At 42.4% G+C, this 22,384-nt stretch overlaps 1 protein-coding gene across 1 annotated transcript in view; it reads right to left on the bottom strand.

The window, feature by feature from the left end:
* Positions 1–22,384, bottom strand: part of STIM2 (stromal interaction molecule 2) — a 73,042-nt gene that overhangs the window by 14,802 nt on the left and 35,856 nt on the right. The window contains exon 3 of the mRNA XM_083458168.1: positions 11,475–11,589. Coding sequence (XP_083314294.1) covers positions 11,475–11,589 — 115 coding nt within the window. The remainder of the gene's footprint in view (positions 1–11,474; positions 11,590–22,384) is intronic.

The following is a 22,384-nucleotide window of genomic DNA, read 5'->3' on the forward strand; positions in this document are numbered from 1 at the left end:
ATATAGACTGGTATCACTCTCAATGTCAACTGTGCTGCTCCTTAATAATAATAATAATAATAATAATAATAATAATAATAATAATAATAATATATTTTTATACCCCAGTCACTCTGGGTGGCTGCCAACAGAATATTAAAAACACAATAAAACATCAAACATAAAAAAAATCCTAAACAGAGCTGCCTTCAGGTATCTTCTAAAAGTCAGATAGTTGTTTGTTTCCTTGACGTTCCACAGGGTTGGGTGCCACTACCGAGAAGGCCCTCTGCCTGGTTCCCTATAACCTCGCTTCTCACAGGGAGGGAACCGCCAGAAGGCCCTTGGAGCTGGACCTCAGTGTATCCAAAATGAACAAAGAGGAGCAACCAGCAGGCTCAGAAGAACTCCAAAGTCTCAGAAGACTTCCCAGCCAAACCCAACACTGACTGAGCATGCTCAGTGGGTAAGGTGAGAGAGAAAAGGGGAATGGTACGGCGTGGCTGCACAGACGAATCCTGCACAGAAGCATTCCACACTGCAACGTTTTGCATCCGCTAATCACCTACATAACAAAACAATTAAAATGCCCAGTGTTCACCCAGCTAAAGGGTTTATCTTTATCTTCACATGCAATGCTTATTAATGTGAAAGCTAGTGGCTTGGCTAGGATAAGGCTCTCTATGTTCAAGACCTTGCAGACAAGAAAGCACAATCGCTTAAATATAGAAGGAACCGTAACCTTGGCCTCAGCTGACAGCTTTAGGAATTGAATGATGCCATCACAACAAGCTAGTAACATTCTCACTGGAATACTAAGAGTGCTTTTAGCATGTCAAAATGCTTGCTCCCACCCGGCGCAATCTATTCTTTCCTTTCTTTCAAAAAGAAGGGCATTCTTGTTTCATGATTCACGAACCGCCAGATGATAACCGTACGCATGGCAGAGGATACCAAAGTCAGCTTTAAAAATACCTAGGCTCAGAGCCATAGCTAGGTGATCTTGCACCCCTGGCAGAACTGTCCAGATTGCGCCCCCTAGCCATGGACAAATTAACTCTTCTTTCCACCTCTCCTCCAACCCCAACCCCATTCCACCTATTCAATTCACCCTCTATTTAAAAACCATTTCTTATGAGGCAATAATCAATATTTATGTTTATGGACATATTTTTAGCCGATTTTGCGGGGGGGGGGGGATTGGCTGCGCCCCTGGCAGGGGCCCACCTCGCCACCCCCTAGCTGCAGCCCTGCCTAGGCTAATAAACGAGATCAGTTTACACTGTCTGGAGAGGACAAAGGATGAGAGGCACAGCTGAACTTCCTGGAGGGGAGAATTCCAGAACTGGGCTGCAGCCACAGAAAAGACTCTTACATGTCCTGTCCAGCTAAGCATCAATGCAGAGGAGGGGCATTCCTTCAGGTATCCCAGTCTGAAGCAATTTAGGGCATTATAAGCAATAATTAACACTTTGAATTGTGCTGAGAAACATATTGGTAACCAATGCAACTGTTCTAAAATGAGTAGAGCATGCTCTCACAAGCCATATTCTCGTAAGCATCTGGACCAGCTCAGGCTTCTAGAAACAATTCAGAGACAGTCTCATGTTGTTGTTGTTGTTGTTGTTGTTGTTGTTGTTGTTGTTGTTGTTACTGCTACTATACATACATACCCAGCCCATATGGCAGGGTTTCCCCAGCCACTCTGGGGGCTCCCAACAGAATAACAATAATAACAATAATAACAATAATAACAATAATAACAATAATAACAATAATAACAATAATAATAAAGCAATAAAAAAGCAAACATTAAAAACTCCCCTAAACAGGGATGCCTCTAGATGTCTTCTAAAAGTCAGACAGTTGTTTATTTCCTTGACATCTGGTGAGAGGGCGTTCCACAGGGCGGGCATCACTAGCGAGAAGGCCCTCTGCCTGGTTCCCTGTAACCTCACTTCTCGCAGTCAGGGAACTGCCAGAAGGCCCTCGGAGCTGGACCTCAGTGTCCAGACTGAACGATGGGGGTGGAGACGCTCCTTCAGGTATACTGGGCCGAGGCCGTTTAGTATTTTAAAGGTCAGCACCAACACTTTGAATTGTGCTCGGAAACGTACTGGGAGCCAACGTAGGTCTTTCAGGTCTTGGTAGTCACCCCCAGTCACCAGTCTAGCTGCCGCATTCTGGTTTAGTTGTAGTTTCCGGGTCACCTTCAAAGGTAGCCCCAAGTAGAGCGCATTGCAGTAGTCCAACCGGGAGATAACCAGAGCATGCACCACTCTGGCAAGACAGTCTGCGGGCAGGTAGGGTCTCGACCTGCATACCAGATGGAGCTGGTAGACAGCCGACCTGGACACAGAATGGACCTGCGCCTCTAGTCCAAAAGGACTCCCAGGCTGAGCACATGGTCTTTCGGGGCATAGTTACTCCATCAGGACCAGGGAGTCCTCTACACCTGCCCGCTTCCTGTCCCCCATTTCACAGCAACCCTAATCTACTTGCTGACCCTGACCTTCTTAATCCAGTGCATTACAATGTGCCACATGAAATTAAAAGCTTATACCATACCCTCGTCATCCTTTGAAACCCATTTCACCTCTCACTGTACTCCTCAAACATAATCTCTGGTCTACAGGCAATGGCCTGTTCAATGTCTTTGGTAGTTCCGAATCTTCCTAACAGTCTTTGCTCCCCTAGACTAATGATTGCTTGCCTCCAAACTGTTCCTTCCAGATACTTTACTAAGCCTGTGTGACTTGGTTTTGTTTTAGACTTCAGTTTAGCAATACATAGTTCATGAACTGCTTTTAAATCTGACTTCTTGTTGTTGTTGTTTGTTTATTATTATTATTATTATTATTATTATTATTATTATTATTATTTAGCTCCTGTAGGCTGGCAACTCCAAGTCTTGTTGCTTTCACTGTTAGAATTCTGGGGAACGTAAGGGTGCACGGAGTTCAAAGAAAATCCACTACGAATTAAAAGCATAAGTAGTGGCAGGCAACTTGGAGAAAGTCACAAAATGTCACAAAACAGGAGCTCATTATTTAGCTTAACAGTGAGGTTCTATTCACCGCAAAATTAATTTCCTGTGGAATCTGGTGGGAGATTTTGCAAGGATTAACATGTTGGTGTTGTTGAGATGCTAATCCCACTACGGCTCATTTCCAGAACTTGCTTTACCAAAGTTAGAGAGTTGTCAGTGGGAACGAACACACACACACACACACACACACACACACACACACACATATCTTTCTATAGGAAGCCCCAAGCTGTATGCTTCCAGAGAAGATTTGGAACTTGTGGCCTACCCAAATGACACCAGAGACAATGCCTCGTCATAACACAAGTCAGATAAAAAATCTATAAAAGACCTAAAGCTTCAAAGCAAAACACAACTTGCCATAGGCATAAAGCGTGCCAAAGCAATGAAGCACATTATCACATCTTGATTATTTGGGACAGGTCTTCCCTGCAAGCTAGCATTGCACCAAACATACCACTAATCAGCAACCAAGTAGATAAGATTTTTTCAAGCTGCCCCTCCTTCCTGGGAATATGATTTTTGCACCAAATGTGATCACAGACTTTTGCCATGCTTGCCAAAAAGAGCAGAAATGTAACCTCTTATGTAAAGTATCTTATTTGTGTGTGTAAAGCATATTGTTTGAGAGTTGCAGTCCCGACCAGGGAGGTTCAGATAACCAAAGTTTTATTATTCAAAACATTATCATCAACACAGCAGAGGTCTGAACAGACTACTACATTCACTCAAAGCTCTAATACACAGTGGTTTGCTGTTGTTTTAAGGGGGGGGAAACAGTGCTGGCAATCACCATGAAGTTGTTACAGTAAGTATCACATTTTTAACATTTGGGGAAAAGGTGCTGGTACTTGATTACCTTGAGTACCCCAGGAAAAAAGCACTGCCAATACAGTATAATCTCCCCAGTTCCTCACTCCCCCCTCCTTTTCCAGAGTGCCACTTGGTTTCTTTTAAAGAGGCTCTAACACATATTAATAATCAGCAACAAGAACATTTATGTTAGGCTAATTACATTTCACATGAAGCAGGCTTTAATTTATTTATTTTTAAAAAACTTATAAGTATCATTGTCTTCCTTTGGTATCACTTTGCTCCACTTTTCTAAGTTTGCAGTTTATACCTGAAACTTCACATCTAAAGCAATTCCAAGAACCCCAGATTTACTGTGAAACTCAAAATAGGAAAGAAACTCAGTATAGGAACGGCAAGCTTAAGACCTCTCCACCCCAATTTAATAGCTGTGTGCAGAAAAGCAATCACGGTTACTAGCTATACTGAATAAATAACAGCTATTTACAGTTAGCAGTAATTTAAGAGAAACTTAAATTTGCCTTGGGCAGTTCTCCTTTCAGCATTAGTAAAGGGGCCAAGTTGTCCATCTCTGCTCAAACTGGTGCCAAGATGTTACATAATGAAACAACAGTGACGTTTACTCTAAACTCACATTCAACCAACAATTTAACATTGCAAGCATGCGCTTCCAAGAAAGGGGATCTGGAACTCCTGCATTGGCTTATCTGAAAAGGAATTTGAGGTTACATATTGCATCCCCAGTAGTGCTTGGCTTGCATTCATTTCCACTGTCTAGCTATTCAAAACCCGTGGCTGCCAATAATGAAGAATGTGCAATGCAACCATAACATTTCTAGATGGTATGCGACTTGTTCCCAGTTGCTGGAAGAACATCTGCTGTGCACAGTGCCTTAGAAACATTATTTGAAGATGGTCACATGCTACTCACACCACATTTGTGTTGATCTGTTTCTCCACTACAGTGGTACCTCAGGTTACATACGTTTCAGGTTACAGACTCCGCTAACCCAGAAATAGTGCTTCAGGTTAAGAACTTTGCTTCAGGATGAGAACAGAAATTGTGCTCCGGCGGTGCGGCGGCAGCAGGAGGCCCCATTAGCTAAGGTGGTCTTCAGGTTAAGAACAGTTTCAGGTTAAGTACGGACCTCCAGAACGAATTAAGTACTTAACTCGAGGTACCACTGTATTAGTGCTGTTCTTTGCACATATGCAATTTCAGCTGAATGAATTACTGTGCCAGAAGGCTAACTCCCAAGTCATGCAGATTAACCATCCAATAGCAGAGCATTTTCTCACTACCTGAGGGACCCTGACAACTTGTTAAAGGTAAAGGACCCCTGGAGGGTTAAGTCCAGTCAAAGGCCACTATGGGGTAGCAGCGCTCATCTCGCTTTCAGCCAGTGTTTGTCCACAGACAGCTTTCCGGGTCATGTGGTCAGCATGACTAAACCACTTCTGGCGCAACAGGACACCGTTACGGAAACCAGAGCGCACAGAAATGCTCTTTACCTTCCCACTGCAGCAGTACTTATTTATCTACTTGCACTGGTGTGCTTTCGAACTGCTAGGTTGGCAGGAGCTGGGACAAACCAATGGGAGGTCAGTCCGTCACAGGGATTCGAACCGCCAACCTTCCGAACAGCAAGCCCAAGAGGCTCAGTGGTTAGTCCTCATTCCCTTCTGGATGAAACCCTAGAATTTGTTCTGCTTTGGACTTGAGCAATTTGCTCCTGTCCTGCTTTTTGTGTTATAACACATACAAAGTAGTACAGATGAGCATTATGCCTTTGATCAAGGACAAGAAAGCAAGAGTATTCACTCTGAATGCCACCCCCCCCCTTCCCAATCTGCGTACACAGCAACAGGAATTATGACAGGATTTATATGTTAGCATCAAGATATATGACCGGAGTGGGGAACCTTTCTGAGTGAAAAGGGCCAGAATCCCTACTGGGCGGCTTTCTGAGTGGGGCCAGAGACAAAAGTAGGCAGATGGGACTCATGTTTGTACACTAGGCTCATTCCAGCCATGAAAAACACCAGACATTTCTACACATCTCTTCCTCTTCCACCCACGCAAGATAGAAGCATTATCACACTTCAGGAGCATATTCCAGCAAGGAAAATGCACGCAAGGAGGGCATGGAAGAGTGACCTGGGGATAATCCTGAGAGCCAAATATAGAGGGTTGGAGTGTTGCCTCTGGCCCCTTGGCCCAAGGTCCTGACATGCAAACACCAACAGTAATACAATGGACGCTTGGGTTGCGAACGTGAATGTTCGCAACCCGCAGCGTTCACAAACTGTAGCGCCGTGTGTGCGCATGAGTGCGGGTTGCAATTCGGCGTTTCTGTGCATGCGCAATGCACAATTTAGCGCTTCTGCACATGCGCCAAAACCCAGAAGTAACCAGTTCCGGTACTTCCAGGTTCGGCGCAGTGCGCAACCCGAAATCGCGCAATCCGAAGTGTCTGTAACCCGAGGTATGACTGTACTTTCAAACGAAAAGCATTTTTGAACCATTTATTATTTGGGGTATTAAGAGGGGGGGGATTTATGCATATGCACCTGTATAAATGGAAACATAGCAGCACATGTAAAGAAATGTACCTGTTTTAAAGAAAGGAGAAGGACATTAATTTATGAACACACAGTGCAAGATGTGGCGATCAAAGCTATGGGTGGAACTCAATTCACTGCTAAGGGAAACTGTTCTGTCAGCTCAAGCATTTTTGCTTGCCAGCGCAGGTCTCTTGCTAGGGCTGTGGTCCTTCCCTCACCCCCCGCCAAGTCCTCTCTGGTGGGTTGGGAGAGCAGCAAGTGGACAAAGGTGAGGGGGGTGAGGGAAGGACCACAGCCCTAGCAAGAGACCTTGTGCTGGCATCCACCAACAGAACAGGTTAGTTGAATCTTGCTGTGTATTTCTTTTGTTCCCTTTTATAGTTTTATTTTATTTTTATTAAAGAATAAAACAGAACATACAAATGAGAAAAATGACAGATATTAACAATAAAAAACGTATTTATTCACTACAAGGAGCTTTTGGTGATAAAGTCAAAAATCAGGAGCTATAGATTTATGAATGGCGTGTAAAACCAGAGTAGAATGGGTTAAATCTGGCCCTATATTTCTAGTTAATTTGATGGTGTGTAGGCAGCCTCTTTCATTGTAAAGTCTGTAGAATAAAAGGCAACCTCAAATTACCATGCTACAAAGCTCAGCAGATATTGGACAAGTCTCCTTCAGCCTAACTCAGAGTTGTTGCACTGCTAAAATGCTGGGAAGAAAATCAGGAAGGTGCCAGCAACAGGGGAAAGGAAGGAGGGGTACATCCAGGTGCACAATAATTTTTCATTTTTAACTGAGCCCAACACATTCTGAACAAAGTTCTTCCTCAGGGACACTTTTGAACAATAGATTTCAGCCTGGCACCTGTACACTGCGGCAACTTATTTTTTCCTTGGGCACCTGGAGATCATCCTTTATGCTTCTTGTACAAAAGACAGGACACAAATATAGCACATAAAACACAGCTGTAATTATAGAAGAATGACCAGAACAGCTACTGTACTTTTCACTCTATAGGATGCACTTTTCCCCCTCCAAAGATTAAGGGGAAATGTGTGTGCATCCTATGGAACGAATGCAGGCTTCTTGGCTTTAGCAATAGCAACGCGAAGCCTCCGAAGCTCAGAGGCAGCGCTCCCTCCACGCTCTGGAGGCTTTGCATTGCTTTCGCTGAATGTAGGGCTGCCTCTGAAACGGTTTGGAAACTTCAGCTAGTGCAGAATTCAGAGCCCAGGTTGCTCACTGGAGCAAGACGGTCTGAGCACATTACACCGATCCTGGTCCAACTGCACTGGCTACTTTAACCAGGTCTTTGGTTGACTGACATCCTATGTCCTTTTAAAATTTTAAAATGTGTTAATGGGTTGTTTTTGTTTTGATTATGTATTTTGTGGTTTTATATTCTGATTTTATCTTGTGAACCGTCCTGGGACCTACGGATATAGGCCAGTATATAAATTTTTATCATCATCATCCTCTTATGAACAATCTGCAATGGAATGGTCTCAGAATTTCATTATTTTTTAAAAAAGAATCTTAAATTGATGCCTTGGCATAACCTAATCAGACACCTCATGATGAAGTATTTCTGGGTAGGGCTTACTTTGGTGCTTAATCGGCCATGATCAGTACTATTTATGGCCTGTGACTCTGACACACAAATACCTTTCAAGCAAGCTCAAGGAAGTTGATGTTATTGACACCATCCTTTATACGAGCATCTTAAATCCATTTAATTCCATGCCAATAACTTGCTTAACCTGCAGCAGTTAACCAAATGGTTGGGAAAGCAAAGCAAGCCACAATTTTAATTAAAACAAAATACCAAATGAAAGTTGCCATTAAGGACAAACATACATTACAGGGCAAGAGAGTTAAAAATTATGTTTTCTTTTCCACCATCCTATTTTTGCATGGCCTAAAGCAAAATGGAGACCTGTTTTGCAAACGAGAATATTGAATTTATGCAAATATAGCTGTCCAATTAGATTCATAATAGAAGGCTGACATGCTTTTAGCACCCCAGGGGAACTTGTTTACAGCTCCAGTTTGCAGATTAATACCTGAAAGTTAAACCAGAGGTTAATTAAGTCCATCTGGTTGCAAATGACTTTGGAATGTTCAAGGAACAAGAAGATCTCATTTAGAAAACCAAAGTAAATAAAATAAAATAATAAGCAATAAAACTGTTTGTTTACAACATGGTAGAGATGTACTATGCATCATATTCATGGTACACCAATTACAATAATTTCTACAATTTACCATGGATTATCTAGTGGGGGACTTGTGTGAGACAAAACCTAATGATTAGTCTCAGGGGAAAAATATTCAAACAAGCAAGAAAAGTTTTATTAAACAAAAAAGTTTATGAAACAAAGTCAGTCAGGAAATGCGTTTTTTCAGGTAGAAGTGGGTTGGGAAATGCATTATTTCAGGTAAAAGACTTGAGGAAATGGAACAACACCAACTTCACCCTCTAAGACAAAATGGTTATGACCAAAATGCTCACCCTTCCAAAATTAGCCTATCTATTCAAAACTCTTCCAATCTGGATTCCCCCAACCCAACTCCGCAAATGGCAGAAAAAATTACACTCGTTTATCACACAAAAATCCAAGAATAAAACCCCAAATACCTACACCTTCCCTCCTCAGTAGGAGTGGGGAATTCCCAACATAGAACTATACTACTTTGTCAACCAAGTGCGCCACATAATCCCATACATTTTTAGAAGACTAGACAAAACATTGGGCACACGTGGAGAGAGACATCGTCAAAAATACCTCCACCACAGCATACCCATTCTTCCCAAACAACCTAACAAAAATCCCCACACTAAACAGGTTCACACAGACCATGCCTAAAGCATGGAAGGAAGAAGCAGGTAAACTGTCCCAAACTCCATCTCCACTAATTCCCCTGGCTCACCACCCATTATTCCACCATGCAGCACAAAACTCCCAGATAAAAACCTGGCACGCCAAAGGCTTATACCACCTAAGAAACCTCTACAAAAATAAAAAAACCAAGATCAAACAAGAAATACAAGACAAACTAGGGGACACCCAAATGCCCTGGGCTAACACACCACCAATTACATGCCTTCTTAAACAATCCAGTAGTGAAATCAGCAGCAACTAGGCCCTTGACAACCTTCGAAAAGCTCCTCCTAACACGGCAAGGGGATAGTATCCACAATATTCAAAATAGTGTTCCAAAATCCCACATACCCCCTCAATGTAATAAAAAAAAAAATGGGAGGACGACATAGCCTATGAGATTAACGCCACCCAATGGACTAGAATGTGGTCTAAACTTCCCTTGAAATCAATCTCATATAAAAGAAAAGAACTCACCCCGAAACACATTTATACCACGGAAACTAGTGCTGATACACCCAGGAGCCTCACCAAAATGCTGGAGAGGCAGCATCTCCACATGTGGTGGGAATGTCCTAAAATCCAACTCTTCTGGACATCAGCCATACAAGAAATATGCAAAATAACTAAGCAAGTATTAGAAGTCACCGAAAACTGGCCCTACTGAACATCTTCCAAGTTAATAATGCCCACTCACATCCCAACGAGCTCATAACCCACCTACTCTCAAGCAGCCAGAAGCATCATAGCCAGGCATTGGAGAGACATGTCAGGAGTAAACATGGACCAATAGAAAAGCCTTAATAGAAAAACCAACCAATAAACGGAAACTGACACGGGGACAAATAGAAGAAGACACCTTTATCACATACATAGTCCAACAAGATAACAAGAAGAATCTGTTCACAGCTACAAATCAATCTGGCTAACCTGATCCAAATATGCACACACATAATCTCACTACAGCCAACCATCCCCTAGACCACCCCCAACCTCTCTTACCACCAAGGAAATACAACAAGCAAATAGCAAGAGAACCCATACAAGTGACGCTGACACAAAACCCCACACATACACTCAGAAGAAGAATAGAAGCATTACTACCCCACCCCACTCACCATTCTCCCTTCCCCGTTTTTCTTCCCAACCTAATATTCCATGCAACACTAATGTTTCACAACAAATGAAACTGATCTGTAGAAAACACAACTTGAAAAAAGAGACAATGCATGTATTTATATATATTTTAATAAAAATAAATAAACAAACAAACAGCAATACAGGGAATGACCAAATGACGCAAAATCGCACGCACACACAGCGCTGAACCTGTAAATGACCCTAAAACGTCACTAAAGGGGCAAAACAGGAGAGGGGCAGAATGCTTTACACGGGGTCTGGAATGTAACCCCCACGCAAAACAAGGCTTGCCTGTAAGAAAAACTTCCTTAACTAAGCATAAGAGGGGGCTGATGTTCAAAGACTCAAAATCCTACTTAAATAAAATAGTGCAAAACCATCCATACCAAAAACCCCAAAGCCACAAAAACAATACATAGCAAAATGTACTACACAATGTGCTAAATCTTTACATGAATTTCTGCAAGTAGGCATACAACAAACCACAACTCTTACCATCACCACCTTTCAAGCAGTACAACAGAGAGTTGCTGATGAGAGCCGACATAGCATAATGACTAAGAATGAACTGTGAACCAAAGTATTCCAAGAGTGAAATCTAGCATCATTTTTTATCTCATTATGTACGAAGATTTCACTTAGCCTTTCATCTGCAATACGGGAACAGCAACACTGTCGTACCTTGCACAGTTGTTGTAAGGATTCCCAAAGAGCTTTACACATTACAACCTGCTATATAAATGCTATCTGTTGTTGTTTTTTATTGCTCCACAGACCACATTGACTCAGCTCCTTGTTAGCTCTGGCTTGCCTCTCCAAAACCAGACCTTTCTGCAACCTCCTGCTGACTCCAAATTGCCTAGAATACCCTGCTATGACAATCTGCCAACAACTGAGCTCATGACCTTTGCCTGCAGGTCCCTTCTCCCCACGGCTTCCAGTCCTAGGTCAAGACAGTAATTAAATATGGTCTGTTGTGTTCACTAATGAGAACAGTAAAGACTGCAGAAAAGGGACCAGTACAGCTTTCAGTATCTTACCTTCAGATGTTTTCCAGCGTTTCCACAGATCTTCAACGGTGATGTGTTTGTCTTCCCGGTGTAGATGGTTGTGCTTATTAGAAGCGTCTTTATATTTCATATCTTCTCTGATAAACTGGAAAAGAAAGAAAGTTAGGTCAGAGAGTTCTTGCAGCTAAGACACTAACAGTGGTGGGTTAAAGGTAAAGGTAAAGGGACCCCATTAGGTCCAGTTGTGACCGGCTCTATAGGCAAAGAGAGCTGGCGTTTGTCTGCAGACAGCTTCCAGGTCATGTAGCCAGCATGACTAAGCCACTTCTGGCGAACCAGAGCAGCGCACGGAAACGCCGTTTACCTTCCCACCGGAACAGTACCTATTTATCTACTTGCACTTTGACGTGCTTTCGAACTGCTAGGTTGGCAGGAGCAGGGACCAAGCAACAGGAGCTCACCCCGTCGCGGGAATTCGAACCACCGACCTTCATGATCAGCAAGTCCTAGGCTCTGTGGTTTAACCTACAGCGCCACCCGCGTCCCTAACAGTCGTGGGTTACAAACCCCCAAATTGGTGGTACTTAAAAAGATCCACTTGGTACTTCATCACCAATTTCCCCTTACTTCCATTCACAGTTCTCAATCCTTCATTTGTCATCAGATGCTCATTGTAATTCAGAGAACGCAATGGTTTCAGTACAGTTCAATACAGTACAGGCAGAATATCCACATCTGTACTCCTGAAAAATGTGGAGCAACTTGCATTGAACTAGCACTGTATAATTAAGTCCTTTTGAAATGTTGTTTTTAAAAATAGTAACAGAATCAAACTCTTTCCTCATTGCTTTATGGTCATACCGTTATGGTCTCACACAGGTTCAACCTTTGATCATAACTGTTAAAGGTAAAGGTACCCCTGCCCGTACGGGCCAGTCTTGCCAGACTCTAGGGTTGTGCGCTCATCTCACTCTATAGGCCGGGAGCCAGCGCTGTCCGCAGACACTTCCGGGTCATGTGGCCAGCATGACAAGCTGCATCTAGCGAGCCAGCGCAGCACACGGAACGCCGATTACCTTCCCGCTGGTAAGCGGTCCCTATTTATCTACTTGCACCCGATGGTGCTTTCGAACTGCTAGGTTGGCAGGCGCTGGGACCAAACGACGGGAGCGCACCCCGCCGCGGGATTCGAACCGCCGACCATGCGATCGGCAAGTCCTAGGCGCTGAGGTTTTACCCACAGCGCCACCTGCGTCTCTATCATAACTGTTGCTTCAACCAAATTATTATACAGCTTATCCTAGTATTTTTGTTGCTTGGTATTTCAAAATAAAAAAAATCCTTCCAGGAGCACCTTAGAGACCAACTAAGTTTGTTATTGGTATGAGCTTTCATGTGCATGCACACTTCTTCAGTAACTTGGTATTTCAAGTTACTTTTAAATGCTGATTTGCATTACCCAACTGATGCAGGCTAGAGTTTCCAACTGAAAATGAAAAGGGCCTCCCATATGAATGCTTCTTATTCTGGGAACCGCCCTAAGACCTCCGCATATGGGGAGGTATAGAAATTCAGTTAACAACAACAACAACACAGCAATGGACTAGATTATGTTTATATAAACCTTTAAATTGGGCTTTTTTTGCTTTGGTACTGGACTCAATCCTCAGTATTCTCTGGTTGGCCTCTGTTATTTTCTCTGACCGATGGAGAACCTACAAAGGACTCTACAAGGGCTCTTGTGTCCCCCATAAGGGAATATCACACAGGGAACCAGGCAGAGGGTCTGCTCGGTAGTGGCACCCGCCCTGTGGAATGCCCTCCCATCAAAGAGAAAAACAACTACCAGACTTTTAGAAGACATCTGAAGGCAGCCCCGTTTAGGGAAGTTTTTAATGTTTAATAGACGATTGTATTTTTATATTACGTTGGAAGCTGCCCAGAGTGGCTGGGGGAACCCAGCCAGATGGACGGGGTATAACTAATATATTCTTATTCTTATCATCATCATCATCATCATCATCATCATGTGTGTGCAAGCACAGTACAGCAAGTTATTGACAGCACAAATCTGAAACCAGAGAGGGACCTAGAAGGATGTGGGCTGACCCTGAGAGTGGGAGGGAGGCTGCATAAACAAGATTGATCCCCCAACCCCTTGTGGAAGCTGTGCTGCTCTCCTTTGCCTCTGAAAGGAGGATGCAACTCTCCCTGGCACAGGGGAGGAGGAGCTGTTATTTCACCCTAGGGCTCCTTCATGCTGGGTCTGGGATCTAGTGGGCTGCCTTTAAAAGTATGGGAAGCTGCTGGGGTGCAGCACTGTCAGAGGAATACATTTAGAAGGGCTTGCTACTTTGGCAAGCCGCTTTGGCAAACAGAGAGGCTGCAAGGAAAGGCTGCTGCTGCAGCAGCATTTGAGACACTGAAGGAAAGGTCTTTGGCTGCATGAAAGAAGAGAGTTTGAAACCTGTTTAAGTAAACACATAAAACCTGTCAGGGATGTGGAGACTGCCTAAAACAATGGATTACAGTTCTGTTGAAACGGAAGCATTAAGTAAAGCTTACCAACTGAGATTGTGATGTAGATATGGACATTTAACTCTTTAAGTAGCCTTGACCTTGATAGAAATAAGATGACTATTTGACAGCTTATTTGGGAAACATATTTGACATTACTCCTTGCAAGCATTACTCCTGTGCAACCGAACTTCTGTTTTTTCCCAGGCCAAAACTGTACAGTGTACACCAATAAAATTGTCACTGAACACAGGAACTATCAAACTGAATCAATTAAACTAAACATATCTAAATGAACTTGAGAGACTTTATAAGCATTTTGGGCATGCACTGGCTGTGACTGAACAAGCTAGTTAGAAATTTCATCACCTTGGACTACATAGAGTGAGTTTTGAACTTACTTAAAACACATTTGACTGACTTAAATTGAAAGAAACATTAGTGACCAGATTTGGCAAAGAAACAGACCATCTTGATTTCTTAGATTTTAAAGAAATGGATGAATATCCTCTATGAGTTATTTGATTTACATATATGGATAGTATTCATTATACTCTATCGAATGAACTGATTTTAAAAAGACATATGATTTCAGCTAAGAATGAATGAATATAACCTTATATAGAAGTGTAAGGTAAAGATAAAGGGTAAAGGACCCCTGAAGGGTTAAGTCCAGTCAAAGGAGACTATGGGGTTGCAGCGCTCATCTCGCTTTCAGGCCGAGGGAGCCAACGTTTGCCCACAGACAGCTTTCCGGGTCATGTTGCCAGGATGACTTAACTGTTTCTGGCGCAACGGGACACTGTGACGGAAACCAGAGCGCACGGAAACCCCGCTTACCTTCCCGCTGAAGCAGTACCTATTTATCTCCTTGCACAGGTGTGCTTTTGAACTGCTAGGTTGGCAGGAGCTGGGACAGAGCAATGGGAGCTCACCCTGTCAGGTAGATTCCAACCACGGAGCTTCTGATTGGTAAGCCCAAGAGGCTCAGTAGTTTAGACCACAGCGCCACCTGCGTCCTTATAGAAGCGTACTGGGTGTTAGGGGACAGGGTAGTACCTCTGGTGAGGAATACATCATGCTCCTTCTGGGGTAGTCCCCACCCGGCACTAAACTCTCATCTGTGGCTCCTAGAAACTGTCAGCATATCAGCATATCACAGCCACACCCTGGGAAACTACTTTGACTGCAGCCTTAGCAGGCCCCGTTGAGCCCATCAGAAGGCCTGCAGGGTTCCATCGGGCCTCCTCCCACCGTCTGACATCACAAATGCTGCACACATGATGTCGTGCACACACTGCACACGTGATGTCACATGCACACACATCTCTCCCCCCCTCCCCATGTTGACTGGAACCCGGCACACCTCGGCATGGGAAACATTATATTCTTCCTGCCTCTAGTATTTTTTATTGGAACCTCTGGAGGCTTGCATTCTTCTAAAATCTAAAGTTGCCAGTAAGTCTCACGAGAACAAGAATAGACTTGCAAAGTATGTATCAATTTTAGCAGTGCAGCTAATGTGCTCCAAATATTACCGGGGGGGGGGGGGGTTCATCTCTAGCTTCTGAACAAGCAACATACATGCTGCCATTATAACTGGATAATCATTTCCTAACTGAATTTTTTAAGGCAGGAATACAAAGCAAGTTTTTAAAAATGCTGAAAAACTTGAACCCCAAGTTACACCAGAAAATCCTGGAGATCCAAATCACATCATTTTCAAACCTGGTTTGGTACTTTAGCAAGATTCAACTCTTTGGAAGTGGAAAACTAGTAATAGGAACAGGTTGAAACCTCCCTGTGATTTTAAAAAACAACTATCTGCAGAGAGCTTTTTTTAAAAAAAATATATGGGAATGTTTAAAAGCTACTTCTCCCATCCACAGTCTAAAATGGTAGAGTCCCTCATAGGTAGAGCTAGTCAAAAATTCAGTTTTTTTCCAATGCACCTCAAGGACTTATGTTTAGAAACTTATGTATATTAGAGTAGGAAGGGAAAATACAGATAGCTTCCCTTTTTCTGCATGCCCAGACTGGTAGCAAAGATCAGACACTCTCTAGTTTTAAAGATGTAATGGGGAAAGAACCTGATCTTTGCTACCAATTTGGACGGTGTTAGACTACAACCTCCATAACTGAGCCAGTGGAAATAGTCTCCGATGTGATGTTGAGCAGCCTTTCACAGTAAGTGTGGGGGAAATATCCAAATGCTTTTGCTCTGTATTAGGAAACACAATGAATGCAGCCAAACATTCACAATACTCACAGTCATTCAACCACAAAAAAAGGATTGGGGAAGTTGGATTTTCTGAAAACAAGGCTCATCACTTCTAGCATAAACAACCATCAAGGACACTTCCTTTTACGTAAAATGTTCTTACTTTCATTTGGCAGGCCTGGTCTTGTTCTAGCAAGTAGTGTTTGTGAAAAGAAAAGAAATGGTATCCTCAAAAGCCCTCAAATTCAAAATGCAAACCAAAGTGTTCAATGCTGCTTGGAAATATTTGGGATCACACTCCTAAACTGGAATGTTGAACTATTGATACCAACATCTACAAATTCTTACTCTAGCCAATTTAGTTGCTGCAAAAGAAAAGCACCTTTTGGGATCGTAGTCCCAAGGCGTAAAAAAACAGCCTACCTGGCAAGTCAGCAATAACAGCAGCCATTTATTAAAATGTGCTTTCCAAGAGACAAAGAGATAATTTCAATTGTCAGTTAAAACACATCAAGCTGGATGTAGAATGCCTCACAATTGTAACCAGCCTGCAAATGAAGCTTAGCCTCACTTTTTAAATTTTAAAATCCTCAATATTTGTGATATATAGTTTCTCACTAGCACATTAAGTTGCTTTGGCTTTAAGTCCAGGAACATTTCCAATGGTCCTAGAACGCAATACCAAAGGCAGTCCTAGTACTTTTCTTAGGAGGCTCTAAGAATGGCAAAATGCACAGGGAATTAATTTTTTCAAAAAAAAGATTCATATTCCACCATACAATCAGCAGTCTCCAAGAAGCTTTTACATAAGACTAACACAAGTGCAGCACAAGTACAAAATAAACCAAGCTCCAAACCGCATCAACCTAAATGGTAGCTTATACAATTCATTAGCAGCATAGTTATTTTATGCCACTCTAAGCCTAGAATAACAGAACAGTTTTCATCTACTGCCTGAAGGATAACAGAGCGGGTGGCAGGCAAGTTCACACAGATGGGTTTCCTAACATCTCTGATGCAATTTCCTGTTGATATGGCAGGTGGTCCAGGTCAATCAGTAGAATGCTTAAGTGATTCAGTCTGCAGAAACAATCACATTTAAATTCCCCTTTCCACTGGACAGTGTTCATTCCGCTTGTTGGCATTCCTATCCATGAAACAATTGGATTGATGGCTTTACTGCAAATGGAAAACTCAGAACTGCCTGAACACAAGCTAGAGTTCATTTTAGAGCCTACTCTGTGGAGGTAAATGCACCAAAGAATGCACAAGGACTTCCAGGGGACGAGTTTTGAAAGCAGGTGCCCTACAGACTTGAGTGGATCAAATAGAACCCTCAACACACCACCACAAATTCTTTCCAAAACCCCTTTCTACAGGTGACACTGCTTGCCTCAGACGCAAGGTGTTCAAAGAGCTGTAGCCTACAACCCTGAAGTTTGGATCTAGACAACCGCAACAACTCCTGTGTTGCAATTCTCTCCTTCTGGGCCACAGTACTCAGCCAGAAGGTAGCAGTTCAATTCCAGGCATTTGTAGATGATGCCGATTACATGGACCCATTTCAATCTGGCTTCCAGCTCAGATGTGGCGCAGAAACTACCTTGGTCATTCTGTGGGTGGCAGGCAAAAGGATAAGGACGGGTGTGTGAATCTGCAGCTGCTTCTCAGTATGAAAGGTTTCTTTTGAGACCACCTCTCTGGGATGAATATGTTCATGTTTACTCTTCTCCAGTGGGTGTATTCAAGAAAGTGGAGCTGAGGAAAAGTAGTTCACTGCTATGTGTTCCCCAGGCTTCTAGTCCAGTCCCCATCCTATTGAAAATGTTGTTTAAATAATTATTTAGGGGACAAGGGCTCAACAAGAAAGATCTGGCTATGTTTAGAATGATACCGCATAGAGAAATGCTCCCTGATACCAAGATGAGGGATTCCTTTGGAATGCAGATAGAGATAATTGATAAGAATAACGAGCTGTTGTGAGCTTTACGGAAGTGTACAATAGATGAGCCTTCCTGCTTTGGCTCATCTTCCTTTTTCCTTTCCTTTTTCTTCCCCCCCCCCCCCCCATTTTTCTTTTTTCTTTTCTTTTATCTTTCCCATAGTTGCTTATGTTCTGTGTCATGTACTTCGATATTTTTTTGGTAGTTTTTTTTTAAGTTTTTTTTTTTCATTACTATTAAGGAATTTTCCTTTGTAATTTTGGTTGTCTATATTTATATGTACCTGTTTAAAGCAAAAAAAAAAAGTTAAAGAAAAGAAAGAAAATGTTGATGGAGCTGCTGGGTGAGATTTTTCTGATATTTGGAGTAAGGGATCATTGGTATGCTATTTCTCCTTTTCATCTGAACAAAGAAAGGCAGTGGAAATTATGAACAGGTGCCAAGAATGAACAATGCCCTGGTCTAAGAAACTGAGGCTTAATCTAGATCGGGATGCTGTGGACATGACATCTGACCTGTTCTGGATGGAGTTGCACTCACCCTTAAAGAGCATGTTGGAAGCCTCAATGTATCTCCAGGATCCTATACGATCTAACACTTTCACTAGATGCTCAAATCCAGTGACGCAAGCACATATACTAGCCAGGCGCTTCCTAGACAGATATATGTTTTATACATTTATTCACACTAGATTACTAGCGTGGGGGGGGGGGGTTGCCTTTGGAGACTATCCAAAAACCTCTAGCTGTTTCAGAACATAGCAGCTAGATTATTAACTAGAATGTGCCAGCCTAAATATCTCATCTGTCTTCCAGTCTCATCACTGGCTTCCAATGTTACTCCAGGCACAACTGAAGAAGCTTTAATGCTCTAAACAGCTTGGTACAGAGGTAGTTGTGCCTACCCAGTTTTTCAGATCTGCTTCAGGGATTCTCCCTCCAGGTGGGCCAGGCTTTAGTGGTTAGAAGGGTGGCCATCAAAAAGACAACCATTCCAGTGTTGGACCTTGTCTGTGGAATAACTTCCCAAGCAGATCTGTGAGGCACAAATATTGTCTTTTTAAGATGACAGGTTAAGGGATATATCCACCTAAGGGCTACTCAGAGTAGATGAAAAAAGAACTTAAGTTAGTCATGCCCATTAAAATTAATTAATATAACAGAAGCATCAAGTTGTAGAGTTGCAAGGGAACAAGAGGGTCATCTAGTCCAACCCCCTGCAATGCAGGCATCTTTGCCCCCAAGAGGCTTGTCAATATGTCTACTCTGAGTAGGACTAGCATTGGCTATAACCCTAAAACTTTTTATTTTAAATAATTATTTACAATTTTCTGCTTTTATTGTTAATAATTAATAAACACAATTTACTGTATTTTTCCATCTATAAGACACCTCTATGTATACGACGCCCCCTATTTTTGAGGGCTCTGGTTTAAGAAAATGGGGAGATGTATCCATGTATAAGACACCCCCTAATTGCTGACATTACTTTTTAGGAAAAAACCCTAGTCTTATACATGGAAAAATACGGTAAGTGGCATACACAGATTAAAATCAAGACATTCTCCAGCTGCAGAGAGATGGAGAAGGGAAAGGAAAAAAACAAACTTAGGCAACAGTTCTTAAACTTATAATGAAATGTAAATAGTTCACAGAGAGAAGCCAACTAGAGCTAGCCTTTCAGCTAAATCAATGGAATGGGCTCTGCCCATCTCTTTGGCAGGGTTAGCCAGGTTGAATGACTAATATATTTTCAATGCTGTATGGGGTTCTGCTTTGTCAATTTAATTTGTGCTTTTTAGTTGTTTTAGTTGGATGACCGATAGAAAGCTGCTTTGGAATTTGATTTATTTTAATCTGCAACCCATGTTCCATGAAAGTAGGAGAAATCTAGCAACATTACGACACACTATGAAAGTTGAAAACAATGTTTTAGTATGACTGGAGGAAAACATTCCAACACCCCTATGTAGGTTTTGCTAAATGTTTCCAATGGATTCTCTTCATTTGATATGTAATGACATAGAGTTAGTTTTTTTAAAAATCGTAAATAAAAGGTTTAACACAAAATTGTCTTGAATTGGAGTAGTATTGTCACATGAGCACTATTGCCAGAAAAATCAATAGCTATGTGGCCATTTCCAAGCTCAATTTGGATCAATAAATGTAAGTTCATTGTAATAAGCATTAACTGTTTTTCCTTAATATTCACACATTGAATGCAGGATTGAAATCTGTACAGTATATGAACCCGCTTTATAGAGTCAGGCTGTTGATTCTTCTTGGGAGACAGCTTTCCAGAGTCTCAGACATATGTTTCCCCAAATACCCTCTACCAACTATGGGGAAAGTGGGGGGATGCTGAATCACATACATAAGGGATGTCCATTTGTGATTTGTTTTTATTATCCTAGAAAAGCTGCTCAAATGCTCAGTAAACCCAGTTAGAAGAGCCTGCTGGAACAGATCAATGCCCCATCTAGTCTGTGGCCACAGCAAGCAGGACATGAACGTAAGAGCAGTCTTCCCTTCTGCAGTTTCGAGGAACTGGTACAGTGGTACCTTGGTTTACGAACTTAATCCGTTCCAGAAGTCTGTTCTTAAACCAAAGCTGTTCTTAAACCGAAGTGCGTTTTCCCTAATGAGGCCTCCCGCCGCCGGTGCCCTTCCACCGTTCGGCTTTCGTTTATAGACAAAAGTAAAGTTCGCTAACCGGAACACTACTTCCAGTTTTGAACACTACCGAATAGTTCGTAAACAGGGCTGTTCTTAAACCGAGGTGTGGCGTTCGTACAGAGCCCCCGGTCGTCTCATGGACTATTGACCCGTACACCCCTAATCCGCTGCCACCAACGAGATCCTCCCTGTAAAATCACTTCAGTCTCAGTCAGCTTCTCAATTGATAAAGAGTGTATTTTATTTCAGACCCAACAAACTTTTACAGCATTCCAAAGGTGGTTGCTCTTTACTTTCTTAGTCTTATTTTCCTCTCTATCTCTTCTACCTCCCCACACTCAAGAACCCACTGCCCTAACTGTCTCTCTATTACCAACTGCCTTTCCCAACCAGCCAACCCACTAAAACCAACCAACTACCCACCAACAACTCCCAACGAACTCCACCCAGAACTGGTTTTATAGTCCCACTGACTCCCCCCCCCCCCCCAGTTCCTGCCTGGGCAACCTGTTTAACTATTTACTTCCAGCACTCTCTCTTCTGTTAACGTCACACGAGGTACCACTGTCTCTTAAAATAGTCGTTTATACTCTGTGGCATGAGTTGAAAGCATACAGCATTTAAGTTCACCCCACTTTTTCTAGTCTGCTTTAGCATAAAGTCTGTCCATAGCATGGGAGAGAGGGGAGGACTCAAAATGCCTCTTCCTTACACCTCCAACCTTGTTATACAAGCTGCCCTAAATCAAGAGGAGCAGAAGCAGCTGAGCAATTCACACCTTCTACTGCCTTTCATAGTGACTGCTACACTGGAGGCCAGGACATGCTCGAGACCGAGGAGTAAGGGTCAAGTTCGTACCATCGGCAGCTTTCCTGTTCCCTGCCCTACATTCTGTATTCCTAAATGTGCAACTTTGTTTCTGACAGCATTAAAATGAATGTGACCATTTTCCACTTTCCCATCGGGCACAGTGCTATTTTTCCCCCAGAGTTATAGTAGCAATTGTGCTTGAAAATGCATGATATTATCCCTGAATGTTTGTTAACATTTACAATCCCTATCCTATAAAAAGTCCATGTGTGATTTTCTCTGCACTATTGGTTACAACTGAACTTTCCACTTCACCATCGGGCACAGTGCTATTCTTTTCCAGAGTTATAGTAACAATTGCGCTTGAAAATGCATAAGATTCTCCCCAAATGTTTGCTAACATTCAAAATCCCTATAAAAAGTGCATATGTTATTTTCTCTGCACTACTGGTTACAACTGAACTGCCAAACTTTTCACAGAATTGTTTTTAATGCCAAATAGTTATCATCAAAGTATGGCTAAATTTTGAAAATTTAACATGACTAAATTGTAGAGGTTAATTTGGTGTTTATAAAGAAAGCATGTTCTTGGCCCGCTGACAAAACTTTTTAATAGACTAGCGATCCTTAAAGAGGCTCATGAAAATAGTAGAGTTTCCTATGAAGTGATATGATGCAAAATTGTATATGAAAAAAGCAAACAGCTGTAGCAGGGTAAGAAAGGCAGTGACAGTAATACACTATGGACAGCTGTATAAGCTGAAGACTTGGCAC

This window comes from Podarcis tiliguerta, assembly GCF_965153285.1.
Source record: "Podarcis tiliguerta genome assembly, chromosome: 9".
In the NCBI taxonomy this organism is placed as follows: Eukaryota; Metazoa; Chordata; class Lepidosauria; order Squamata; family Lacertidae; genus Podarcis; species Podarcis tiliguerta.